The sequence below is a fragment of the Stenella coeruleoalba genome (genome assembly GCF_951394435.1).
Source record: "Stenella coeruleoalba genome assembly, chromosome: 9".
Lineage (NCBI taxonomy): Eukaryota > Metazoa > Chordata > Mammalia > Artiodactyla > Delphinidae > Stenella > Stenella coeruleoalba.
The window spans coordinates 73,675,713-73,689,636 of record NC_137155.1 but is presented as its reverse complement, the minus strand read 5'-3'; the positions used below and the strand labels follow the sequence as shown (position 1 = coordinate 73,689,636).

The 13,924-nt window shown below is 41.1% G+C and overlaps 1 protein-coding gene across 3 annotated transcripts in view; it reads left to right on the top strand.

The window, feature by feature from the left end:
- Window positions 1-13,924, top strand: part of CTTNBP2 (cortactin binding protein 2) — a 179,815-nt gene that overhangs the window by 28,121 nt on the left and 137,770 nt on the right. For all 3 annotated transcript variants that reach the window (XM_079932471.1, XM_079932472.1, XM_079932470.1), the window contains one exon: window positions 11,666-11,773. In XM_079932471.1, coding sequence (XP_079788597.1) covers window positions 11,666-11,773 — 108 coding nt within the window. The remainder of the gene's footprint in view (window positions 1-11,665; window positions 11,774-13,924) is intronic.

Sequence of the window (13,924 nt, the reverse complement as noted above, 5' to 3'; positions counted from 1 at the left end):
GCCGGGGCGAGGCGGCCGCCTGGCTTGGGGATACCGCCTGTCCTTTCCGAGCCTCGCGGGAAGCAGCCCCGGTCCGCCCGGTTCTCGGGGCTCCCTGCGTGTGGCCTCTGTACCCACTCCCTCTGCTTCGGTCGGGTTTGGCCAGGGGTGAGGGCTGGGGTGTGTTTCCCGGCGAACTGGACACCCTCCCATTGTTGGCCTCTCTCTGCGCGCGTGGCTGTGGGCGCGTGTCTCGGGGGTGCCTGGCACCTCTCAGCGGACCCGGAGAGCAGCGAGGGGGAGGCGGGTTGGCGCCGAGCAGGTGTGGGGATGCCCATTGTGTGTGTGCGTGTGTGTGTATTCATTCGTGTGCCTGAGACCCCTTGGGAGAGGCCCCATGCCCAGCTGTAGGCGCTGCTGCCGCTGAGCGCCGGCGCTTTGGGTCCCAGCTGCCTGCTACCCCATCACTTGGTGATGGGGATTGGGGTTGGGGCGGGGGAGGTGTCCTCGTTCTTCCCGAGACTATGCCCCGGCGAGGTGGAGGTTCAACACCTGGTATCAATACAGTGTGTTTCTTCCCTGGGGTCTAGAAGCCAAATGAGCTTCCATCCATCGCTGGCCCCTACTTTCACCCCCAGAATCTCCCCGTGCACAGAGGCTCATCGGTTGGTTTCCAGCCCGTACCTTAGGGGAAGGCTGATCCCACATTTCCTGCGTGGAAATGTTTTTGGGGTTTGGGAAGCAGCTTGGTAGGAGCTGCAAGAATCTGCAAAGAAAGGCAGCTCTGGGAGCGCCTCCCACCCTAGGCGCGATTCTGCTGCTCCCCCAGGAGATTCCGGGTAGGATGCAGTGAGCCGAGCGTGGACGCCCCTCCGTTTTTCCCACTCATGACCTGACCAGACTCGGTGAGGGAGCAGCTGAGGGCAGGGCCAGGTGTGAATAGCCAGAGCTGCTTGAACTTCCTCCCCTTGTATTTGGAGGTAGGGCTTTCTGGAGAGGTAGAGGAGAGATGTGGAGGAAAGCTACTTGGGCATGAGAGGAGCTGAGCCTGGGAAGGAAAGAGAGAAACAGGGAGAGAAGGAAACACGGAGGCGGAGGGCTGCTGATTTCCACTTGTGAAACTGGCAAGTTTTGATTTGAAACTTTTAGGAAAATAGATTTTTCATTCTTTACGTAGAAAATGTGATCTTAAGATTTCGTATGAAATCTGCCTACTTGTGATGCAGGAAATCAGTTCCCCTGCGTGAAGTAAAAGAAGGTAGCTATTAAGACAACAAACCTCTCCGAGAAGTTGAAGTGTTTGGGTACCTTCATCCCCAAGAGATGGTAAGGGGAGGGGAGTGAGAGAAAAAAGAAAGAGGGGTGTGTTTCTTGTTTCCCAGGAAGGTTGAATTTGTTTGTTTAATTGACTTAAAATGGGTTTTTCTATTACCCTCAGTATTTTAATCACCTGACAATTAAATCAAACAAAAACAGCTGAGTTATGCTCTGTAGCTGACCTATAGTTTTATTTGGTTAGATTATAAACAGAGCCTTAGACACTAAGCAGATTTTTTTGTTAACAAGTTCAGTGTTCCCTTTCTGCTGTTTAAAATTTTCAGGAGCCTGATTTTTAACTGCTTATAGGTAGAAGTTTGATCATTTCACCCTGGTTGATTTGAATAGCCACGAAAAAACTGTGAAAGTGAAACTCCTTTGTTATTTCCATAAAATCCTATAGGGTTCTGAGGAGATGCAATAAGAATTCTTAATATAGTATTTAAAAAAATGTTTGGTACTTTAGTGAAATTTTAATGATGGCTTCTTATGCAGTAAACTGAACATTTAACTTTTCACTTAATAGTCTGCCTATATCAGCTACTTGACCTATAGACTGATTTTTTTTTTTTTTTTTTTTTCTTGCGGGACGCGGGCCTCTCACTGTTGTGGCCTCTCCCGTTGCGGAGCACAGACTCCGGACGCGCAGGCTCAGCGGCCATGGCTCACGGGCCCAGCCGCTCCGCGGCATGTGGGATCCTCCCAGACCGGGGCACGAACCAGTGTCCCCTGCATCGGCAGGCGGACTCTCAACCACTGCGCCACCAGGGAAGCCCCCTAGACTGATTTTTTAATTAAAGAAAAGTTAGGTTGAAGAATATTTGTCATTATAACTGCCTCTTATCTAATGATTAAAATTTAAAGGCATGTTGATGCATTTTGAGTTTATGGCAGCCGAGGACTTAATTTTTTAGTGGGTAATTCTTTTTTGAATTTTATTTCATTTCAAGTTGGTTTACTTATTATGCATTTTATATGTATATTTGGCAGTAATGAGTCAATGGAAACCCAAAGCAGTAGGCTATTTTCGAAAGTGAATGTTTTCACTAAGTTTTGACTATTTAGATTGTTGCTTAGAGACAAGTTTAATTTATAGTTTTCAGCTTAATATGATTTTCAGTGGAGTGCTTTAAATTTAGTTTGTGGTCCTTGTTCTTAGCTGCTTAAATCCTGAAAGCATCCCAAGTATAAGGCTAAGGTAACAGCTACATTATTCAATAGGGTCATATTAATAGTCTTTGCTGTGAACCATGCCGGAGACCTGGGTTATTTTCAGCGCCTTAGCCAAATGTGATGACTCTTAGACTATATTGCTATGTCTACTCTGAAAATACGTCCTAATGGATAAGGCACTATGGAAAACAGAAATCTTCCAGCTTTTTATTGTCACCAAAGAATTTAAGAGTGAAAGGAAAATGTAGATCTTTTTAGAACTATGTTTGGGAAGCAGACCAACATTCTTGTCATTCTGGGCTTTTCTGGAGCAACTAATATACAAAAAGTAGATATAAATTTTGTTGTCATGGTGATAGTGACAAGAAAAAACTTGGATAATTATTTTGTTAAAAATGCACAATAGTGATGTTAAACAAATTAGCAGCTGGCACCTTGAAAATTGTGTTTCCAGGTGACAGTACTGAACGTAAATGCAATAAAAAGAAACTTTTTAGCCAATTTTGCTAAGCTTTCTTTAAAAAATTACAGTTATGTGGCAGCTATAGAGTATTGAAAGTTTCACAGTATAATTTAGGTAAGAAATATTGTAGATTTAACACACATTACCAAATACATACTGAAGTGGAGACATTGTAACATCTTTGCTGTCCTAAAGTAAAACATTTCAGTGCTAGAACCTCACATGCACCAGGGAATCAAATCAAAGACCATGGTGTCATGAGAGGCACAAAAAATTTGCATTAGGAGTCTGGAGAAGAAGAGTCACAGGCAGGATTCCTAGTGGAAAGATCTGGAAACATTTCACAGAAGGATGGAGGACTTGAGCAGGGAGACTGCAGGTAGCTGTGTACAAGTGTGGTGGGTTTCTAGGGTTCCTTGAGAGGGGGCCTAGGGCAAAGATGAGCATAAAAGTTTCAGTCTCAAGTATGTGCTTTAGAAAAACTGCTTAAAGGTTGAAGAAATTGACAAAAATGATGCCCAAAGATCAGAATATAACTGAGTTTATCATGATGCTTCTTACTTTGTTTATTTTTAAATAGGTTATATATTTATGTTTGCATCTGTTTTTTGGACTTTATTATCGTTGTTGCTATCACTGTTATATTTCCCACAGGAGCAATTTTGTTTAGAGAAAAATATTTGTCCTCCTCTATGATTGAATACATGCCTAGGCTAGACTGCCAGTTGGTTTTATCCTCCTGTGTTTCACATAACTTTATGAGGTGAGAAAATGGTTCACAGACTTAGTACTTAGCCATTTACAAATATCTGCTGTTGATCATATGCACAGCAAGGCCCTGGCTGGGAGAGAGCAGCCTCATCTTTCAAGAAGAGCAGTGTGGGTTTCATTTGTAAAAGCTAAGGTTTCTTAGCACAGTTCCAGGCACATTGTAGATGTTCCACCAATATTTATTGAATGAAGAAAATGAACACTCACCAAGAGGCTGTGTCATAATTCTTAATGTTGATGGCTAACTAGAAATTTTACTTCATGTGTTACTAGATTGTGATGAAACTGTTGTCCTGAAGTTTGTAGTAATGAACATTATAGATGTTAGAGGGCTCCTCTTGTTTGAGCACAATGACCCTGATTCTTATGGTTTTGGGTTTTTATTTTTATATTGTCCCCTTCTAAGGTGCTTTTCTCAATGATATTTCAGATACTTCACAGATTTTCTTTTTTTTAAATTTTAACTTAATTTCCAACATGGTTAGTTTTCCCTTTAAATTTTCCCTCTTCAAAACAATGGTTGAGGCTGGGGATGCGTAGGTGGAGGGATGGAAATTGCACCGCTCCCATCCCGAATTCTTCTAACAATAGAGTCAAGGCCAAATCACCCACTGGGGTGTGGAGGAGGGGATGGTCGAGAGGCGATCAAGAGGGAGATGCAGGGAAGTTTGGAAACAGGAAAAGGAAGTAGAAGGAAAGATTGGGCAGGAAGGAGGTTTGCAATAGTCTGCACATGTCTAGAAACGTGGGACTAGATTTCAGCTTTGAAGGTGCCCAGGAAGGATGGACAGTTTCTCTCCCTTCTGCCCCTGCATAGTTTACCACCTAAGCACCGTCTGATTATTGCTTTAGAAGGAGGCTTTATTTGAATGCACTTGATTGTATTCTTCTCTGTTGGAGCTCCTTTGCAGGACTAATATAACGGGGAAAAGGAAACTTGTCTTTGATGATTAGGTAAAGAAATGGAGAACAGTTACAAAAGAGATGATGATAATGATGACATTGAAAGCAGAGGATTTTAAAAATTTTACTTTAATTTCTTAAAATAACTTGCACAAAATATTGAGATCATATTACTAATGCTGTGCACAGTGTGGTGCCATCCATGTAGAAATCCTGGTTTAAGAGAAAAAAATTGTCTTGGAATAAATTGTTAGTAAATAACCAAATAGGTTGAACATGGATGTAAAATGTTATTATAGTAAGTGCAGTAGAGCCCACATTGTTACGTGGAATGGACACTTCTTTGCAAATGATTTGGTTTTGACATTTTTATATTTCATTGAAAAGGCAACAAGGTAATGCCAAAGGCCTGAGTTCTTCTACAGAAGGGCCTTGTAAATGTAAGAAGATCATTTAGTCACTCATGTCTCAGCTCTTCGCTTGAAAATCAGCGTGCTGACCTTTGCCACCTGCAGATAATTGAAGTGATAGTCTTCAATGCATTCTAAGCTCCTTAAAGGACAATTACTGGATCTGGGTGCCAGCTCACACGTGAAAATGATCCATGTCCCACATAGGGGTGGTGTTAACATTGAAAAACTGAGTTACGATGGAAATAGACATTTGCTTTATCTGAGATGTGGTCCTTTTTTTCCTCCAAAGTAAAAATGGAGGCTGAGAGGAGATCTAAAAGGAGGAAACGGGAGGTAGCTGCACTTAATTACCAGAGGCTACTGCCCCTAACTGAGCCACCTTTGTGCTTTTCATTCCCATTTTCTCGAACTTGAAATTAATTACATCTATTACCAGGTTTCCTTCCTGACGGTCTGTTTACTTGTTGGCTTTACTTCCTTCTAATGCACTGAGTTGCTTGTCTTGCATGACAGACCCCGGGTGGGGGTGGCATGGTTGATTTGAGGTGCATGGCCATGGAGAGTTGATCCCAAGTTCTCAGCATGTGGCTTTAAAGGCACACGCCAAGTTGCCCTACTTTAGGTTCCTGTAAGTGGTTTTTGAAAAATGAATGAAAATGATTGATCAGTTACTTAGTTGCCCCCAGAGTGGGCCATAATATTGTACCTAAGTAAGACTAGTATATCCGTTTACACATATTTACATGGTTTGTGTTGTTATACTGAGTGAAAGAGGCATTTTCACACCAAAAGCAGGAGGCATATATGTTAGGTAAAATCATGTAAAGATGTAATACTCTTGCTGTCCTGACACTTCTAGTAGAGGTGAGAAAATAGAGTAAATATGGATAAGTAAAGTTTAATATAGTGAGGAAATACACAAGGCAGGGCATGATTAATTGTAAATCAGCGAATAGAACCGACTCTAAGACTGAACTGAGAAAATGAGAGATTTATGTGTCTGGAAAGACATAAGGAAGTGGGATTTGAGCTGTGTCCTGAAGAAAATGGGATTCAGACGAATTAGAGGAGAAAGAAGGATTAGGAAGAACGAAATTAGAGGTATGCAGCCCTGGGCAGAAAAACTCTTACCTCCCTCTAGAGAGAAGTCAGGAGGAATAATCTCAAAGCAAGACATAACTGCAGAAATAGTTTGAAATAGTTTTAGACCATGGAAACACGTACTTTTCATCGTGAAAATCCTCATAACTGGCCAAATTCACATTTTAAAAATAATGTAAGGGTTCTTTTTAATTTTTTCATGTTAATGATAGTGTTCACATTTTGCTTTTTCTCCTTAATCTCAAGACGAGTTTCATTGCTTTTCCCTTCCTTACAGCCTTTTTTATTCATTCCCAAAGCATAAATCTTGCTTACACAGGAAGTTCTGAATGCGTTATTAATTATTAGTACCCACTATTAAACTGGGAGGAAAATACATTTCTGTTACTTCTGAGTAAAGAGGCAAACTCAATTTTCTTCAAATATTTCTCAAAGGCTTCAATGAATGACCTAAATTTCCTCAGTCCAGTAATCCAGTTACTCTGATGGTATGTGAAATCAGGACATTTGGTGTCTGGAAGAGATTTTAAAGATCACTTAGTACAACATTCTCTTTTTACCACTGAGAAACCGGAGGTCCAAAGAGATGAAATAAGGTTCTTTCAGTCCATCTGCTTTCTCAGGTACCCCTCCTCCCTCCCTTGTAAATTCATTGATCAAATGTAGGCACAACCCACTAGATTTGAAACTGGAGGAGATGCTCTTGGTGTCTGTGAGAGAAGCCAGAGAACATGTTTGGCTTTGTGTCTGGTCACTAGATTTTCACCATAGCTGATGTGTTTGGGCAAAGATCTGAGGGACACTTCTGCCACTGTGACTCATAATAACTCCTGAAGGCTTTTATGGTACCCATCAGTGTGCTCACCCCATTAATTCCTAAAGGATACAGGTAAGGGTCTTCTGGTGCTTTTTGGCTGTGACTGTCGAATTCCCTACATAAACCAAGTATTTTAGATTTGTTTCTTTCAGGAAGAGTGGGAGGAGAGTGATAGTGGAGGAAACTTGGTATTGGCCTATGTTCAGTTGGCAAGTTAAGATGACAGTTCAGCCAGGTTCTATTTTGTCATCTTCCTCCCTTTCCCTCCCTCTCTCCGAGCCTATAGGAGACTATCCAGAAGAATGCCAATCCCCACACCTGCTCCGCATAATTCAGAGCTGTTGCAGACTGCTGTGTTGAACAGGAAGAGTTTGAGGTTGTGTCTCCTCCTTCATGTATATATGCCCCAAAGAAGTCTTTCTATCTGATGGCCAGACTCTGGATTAGTTTAAGCTGCCTGTGCCAGATTTTTAAAAATAGGTGTTAAGAAGTGCTTTTCCTAGAGTACTTTTCCTGGCAGACATCAAACGTGACAGGCAGGGGAGTGGCCTGCGGAGCTGAAATCTACCAGTTTCTTTTTTTTCCCTTTACTTTCTGAGTGCCTTGCCATCACTAAAAAATGAGATTTGGATTTTTCTCTGTTAATTAGGAAAAGCTGTTGCAGTAGTAATAAAGCTTAGTCTCTGAACATGTCTGCTTTGTTTTTTGGGGGGGGTGGGGAGGCATGGGTATCATGTTGGCTTAGGTGCCTTTATGGAGATCCTAATTTTTTATGTGAGTGTGGCATTTAGATCTATCCGGTCTTGTCTCTTCTTTTGAAAATTCGGTTATCAAGTTAGTCTTTTAAAATATTACATGATTTATCATCAAAAAATGAGAGGATGAGAGGAAACTTTTGTAGGTGATGGATTTGTTTTGTAGCATAGATTGTGGTGAAGCTTTCCCGGGTATATATACTTATCTTCAAACTCATCAAATTGTATACATTAAAAATGTACAGCATTTTTATGTCAATTTTACCTTGAAGTGGGTTAAAAATTACACAAGTTAGAATAATTATTTTGCTCTTAAACCAAGAAACTTTAATAATGGCTTTTTCTATATCTAAGTACTTTTGCACTATAAGTGCATCAGGTCAGATAAGTGACGCTTAATATGAAACAATAATAGTTTTTTTAATGGGATTTTTGCTTCTGAGCTTCTTTATTTTTCTAAAACTACCAAAATGTTTTGAATTTATTTGTAAAATACTGAGAGTCCTAAGACCTGTAACATAATTCATGTACTTTCTTTTATCCAGTTTTGCCGGAATAGGGAATGAAAACATCAAGTATTGGAGAATGACCCTTTGAAAATATTCTTATAATATTTTTATGATTGAAGGCCGGCATTAGAAGTGTCTTTAGTGAGGAAGTGGGGGTGAGACGTAGGGGAGAGAGAAGCAGGCAGACAGATGCACTCAATGTTTAAAATAATACATCACTTAATATATTTTGATGGGAGACAGATTTTTTTTAACATTCTCTGTAGCATAATTTATGGTTTAGCAAGAATCCTTGTAACAGTGTTTCTTTAATGAATTTTCCTTTTTATTGACGGTGATGTATTAAAAAATAGACGTGTTGGTTGCCGGTCACATGTTGTGATGTTGATGATGATGGAACCAGGGCAAGCTCTCCTGACTCTAATGTGAATCAGAATCTTGGCAATGTCTTTCATAATTTATTAGCTTTTAAAATGGAGTGCTTTGCTTGGGAAGCTTCAGGGAAACAAGGACAATAAAATGTACAATTAATTAAAATCTTTAGAACCACCAGCAGTAACATTAATAAAATGTTACCATCTAATGCACATAGAATTGCATCTAACTCTCCCATCTCAGTGGGGAAAAACCAGGATAAAAGAGTCTTTCATCATAGTCAATAAACTGAGTTTATTGGACTTGGGCTGATAGATTTTCAAAGAAATAGGCTCATAGCCAATAGTCCTCCTCCCTACATAAAACATCTGGGTGCTCTCAGCTTTAATAATAACAGTCACCTGCCTTTATTTAGTACTTCATTGACATGTTCTTTTTTTTTAATCGAAGTATAGTTGATTTACAGTGTTATGTTAATTTCTGCTATACAGCAAAGTGATTCAGTTATACATACATATGTATGTACATACATACATACATATATATACACATTCTTTTGTTATATTCTTTTCCATTATGTTTTTTCATAAGATACTGAATATAGTTCTCTGAGCTATACATATACAGTAGGACCTTGTTGTTTATTCATCCTATATATAATAGCTCACATCTGCTAATCCCAAAATCCCACTCCATCCCTCCCCCAACCCCCTTGCGCTTGGCAACCTCAAGTGTGTTCTCTGTGTCCGTGAGTCTGTTTCTGTTTCGTAGATAGGTTCATTTGTGTCATATTTTAGATTCCACGTATAAGTGATATCATATTGTCTTTCTCTTTCTGACTTACTTCACTTAATATGATGATCTCTAGTTGCATCCATATTGCTGCAAATGGCATTATTTCATTCTTTTTTATGGCTGAGTAGCATTCCATTGTATATATGTACCACATCTTTATCCATTCATCTGTCGGTGGACATTTAGGTTGTTTCCATGTCTTGGCTGTTGTGAATAGTGCTGCTGTGAACATGGGGGTGTATGTCATTGATAGGTTCTTGTTTAATCCTCACAAGAACTTTGTGGGATAGATGTTGGGATTTCTTTTATATAGATGAGAAAACAGACTCAGATAAGTTACAGAATGCTTCTCCAAGTATCGTCTTTGGACCAGAACCACCACCAGCAGCGGGAGCACACAGAAAGGCAAATTCACAGCCCCACCTCAGAATCAAACTTCAAGGAGGGAGCCCAGCAATCTGTGTTAACAGATTGTTAATCTCCAGGTGATTCTTATGCCTGAATTTGAAAAGAACTGGGTTATAAGACTTACGTGAAATAAGTATGAATGGGAGCAGAATTTAAGCCCTAGTATATTGGACTTTACTATTCACAGAACATCCATAAGTTAACCTTCCAAACAAGGGTCTCCCAGAACTATCCATCCTGTAGGCTTGCTATAGGTTTTTTTCTTTTTTTCCATCCTTAGCCCCTGCCTTTACAAATAACTGCTCTGTTGAATGTATGTACGAAAAGAAACAGTTTTAAGAGGAAGATCCTTTGAAAATCTTTCTTCAGAGAGCCAGCTAGCTCTGGTCTCTTTCCCTTTTATACCATCATCTTCTTCCAGAAGGTTCTTTGGAAACTGAGAAGTGACCAGTTCTGGCCATACCTGTTTGGAAGTCCCTGGAATCGTTTATAGGCTTTGCTATGTTTACTTCTGTGTCATCACAGTGATAGTACAGTGTCAGATACATAGGTGCTAAACTAGTTCTCATTGGATCATTGATAGAATAGCACTGTTTTCATCTCTAGAATGTTGGCACTGTGCTGACAAAGTGTGCAGACAAATCCCAGTACTTGGTTGCAGTTTTGCCATTTCCTGGTTGTGTGAACTGCGTGCATTATCCGACTCCTGAGCTGTGGTTTCCTCATCCGAAAAATAGAGGGGATGATACCTATTTTATAGGTTAGATTTGGTTCTTTGAGAGTTCTTTGGAAACCACTGGGTGCTAGGCAGATGCGAAGGCATGTTCGGAAACGTCCTGAAGACTGGCTTCTGAGGTCGGGTGTCCTGAGACGTTTGGGGATGAACGTGTGCTCCCCTCCCTCTGATGGCGACTGGGTTTGTCAAATGAGTCTCCACGGAAGGGAGAAGTGGACTGTGTGCTGTAGAGGAAGCTGGGGCTGTGGACTCACCCAGGCCCGGCTGTGAGCACGCTAACCCGTCATCTCTCAGCTTCATCTATAAGATGGCTATCAGGAGACCTGCTTGTAAAAGTTGTTGTGAGGAAAGAGGGCAGAGTTGGAGACAAGAGAGTTGGGAACCAGACTCGCCTGACCACAGGCCCAGATGACTGCATGTGGGTGGCAGGCCAGGCCTCTTACAAGCACACTACATGTGCGTGTGTGTGTTTGGTCGCGGGTAGCACAGAGCATGCTTCTTCTAAAGGGGCAGCTGCTACTTGGCTCTGCGGATTATTACCCTGTGGGAATGTGAATCTGGGGTTACCCGGTCATCTGAGTTTTGAGGGGAAGCCAGCGATCTGGATCTTTGGGTGACATCTTTAGATTTTCTTAGCACTGACTGAATAAAACAAAACACTTTGTGGCCCAAGTAACACACATCTGTGGGCCAGATTTGGCTGTAGGCTGCTAGCTGGTGGCCTCTGCTGCAGTGTTCTATAAACATGACCTGTTATTATTGGAAGTCTTGGAATTTATAATAACCTCACAGGAGCCTTTATGTTGGGGCCCTTCGAGCAATACGTTCGTGCTCTCTTTGCTACCTTTGCAACTTCTCCCCAACACACACTGGGCCTGTTTTGATACAAACTCCAGGGACTTTAAATTTGTATTGCACAGTATAATTTAAAGAGATCCTGAAGCTGGGTGGGGAGGCAGGCTAGGAAAATAGATCTCCTCAGTGGAGAGATTTGGGATATTGGCACGTTGGTTTTTACCTCTCCTCCTAGAAGGTCAGACCGTGGATTGCTGCCAGACGGGGCCCCTCGGGTTTGCTGAGCCACTGGGATAAAAATGGTCCATTGCATACCTTTAGGAAGTTTTTTCATTTTTTAAAATTTGTGTTACAGAAAAAAGACTTCGATGTGGACAACCTCAGTAAATCAGAGCTTCGGATGCTCCTCAGCGTGATGGAAGGGGAGCTGGAGGCCAGAGACCTCGTCATCGAGGCCCTGCGGGTAAGAACCTTCTAGGGCCGAGTCCCATTTCTATATCTTTTTCTTTTCTCAAATGGCCAGTGGCAAAGCTGCTGCTTCTTAATTTTTAAGTCATATAGATTTAAAATGTTACATTAGGTTAAAATGTGCCCCTTACCCCAGATACCAACCCATAACCTTGATAAGCCCAAACACACACTGAGGTCAGATGGTCTTCGAAAGGAGGGGGAATGATTCTAAACCGTTTAATTTGAGGAACTTGAGAATTAAGCTGTATTGCTTCTGAAATCCTTTTATGTTTCCCATATGTATTTGGTTAAAGACACAAGTTCTCAGAAAATTGGTAGCTTGGTATCCTAAACATATGTGAGGCCAGTGAGGAAAAATTAAGAGAATCATTTATAAAAGAAATTGCTGAAAATAGAGGTTTTTTTCCTTCATGTATAAATTATGATTTCTTATTTTCAGAGACTCTTGAGTTAAAAACTAAATGTTTATATGTACATAATGTATCTTCGAATAGTTTTATTACTTTTTTCATCTGATCTTACAGTAATTTTTAACTTTCCATAATTTGCAAAGAATTATCTTCCAGTATATTAGAATACCTCAGTAAAGTTTTGTTTCCTTAAAAATTATGTTAGAAAATTCTACATCAAGAAAGTTTAGGGCTTCCCTGGTGGCGCAGTGGTCGAGAGTCCGCCTGCCGATGCAGGGGACACGGGTTCGTGCCCCGGTCCGGGAAGATCCCACATGCCGCGGAGCGGCTGGGCCCGTGGGCCATGGCTGCTGAGCCTGCGCGTCTGGAGCCTGTGCTCCGCAACGGGAGAGGCCACAACAGTGAGAGGCCTGCATACCGCAAAAAAAAAAGAAAGCTTAACTGGTCACTCCCAAGATTGCGCTTGTTTTGCTATGTGAGCCAAACTTAAGGTTTTATTTTCCTCTTTTATATTTAATACTTTGTATGTAATCAGGTGTTTCCTGACTCTTGGTCATTTGACCGAGAGGGATATATTTATTACACAGGAAGTATGGATTTATTTTTTTCACCAGGGAATATTTCCTCAAACTTTGTCTTAGGGAGTTTATTTTAACAAGTGAAACTCTGTGGAATGTATCAATAAAAACAAGGTTGCCCCTGTGGGTGCTAATATGGTGGGGAAAGAGAGAACGGTGGACGGTCAGACATAATGGAGATGGTGGACACGCTGAGAATCCAGTGGGGCAAGGGGCAACAGTTCCTGAAATAATGAGTTAAGTACATTTTCATAACCTGGAAATTGGTATAGTGGGGATAATAATTATTCTTCAATCTGATGACAGAGAATGATGGGCTCAGAAAAAGTGGAGTGTGATTATACCAGCTCCATGCCAGTGATGAATTGAGGGTGTTGCTTTTTGAACGATAAGCATTGCTAAGTAGACTTGTGCACAGTTTGATAGTGAGAGGTATTCTTCCTGTTTCACTTTTGGGACATTTGCACTGTTTGCCAGTGTATATTTTCTTGAATGAACTTTGGGGGAGACAGGCTAAGGCAGTGCAGCACTCAGATCTGTGACCCTCAGCCCAAGGAGAGAACAAGGCAGCAGTCACCTGTGAGGCCAGTAGTGTAGCTTCTTGAGAGCAAAGAGATGTGAGGGCTTCGGTTCTCCCTTAGGTATTTCTCTGTCCCTCTCTATTCACCTGTAAAAGGCATCAGCACGTGGCATTGCCCTCTGCTCACACAAATGTTGGAGCGTTGAGCAGAGTCTGTGTTTTTATGCATCACCTTAGCAACCACATGTATTTTTCATTTTTACTTAATTGCGATACTTTCAAACTTGAGCAGAGGTAAAGGCTTGCTAATGATCAGGGCTTGCCAAACTGAAAGTTTTTCGTAGAATCAAAGCACGTTGGAGCTGCAAGGAGCCTTAGGTGATATTCTGGTTCAGGATTTGCATATCTATCAGACCTAGTTTTTCATTTTCATAAAATACTTTGTATTACCCTTTTACTATGCCGAAATGAAATGTATGGAAAATTGCATATGTAAGTAGGCTATGTTAATAATAACGAATACATTGCCCTAATTGGGATAAGAAGTAACAGGAGAGTAATTTATAATAAAATATTAGGTGTTTCAACATATAACTGCTCAGGCATGACTAGTGGAAGACATGATAAAATAGATG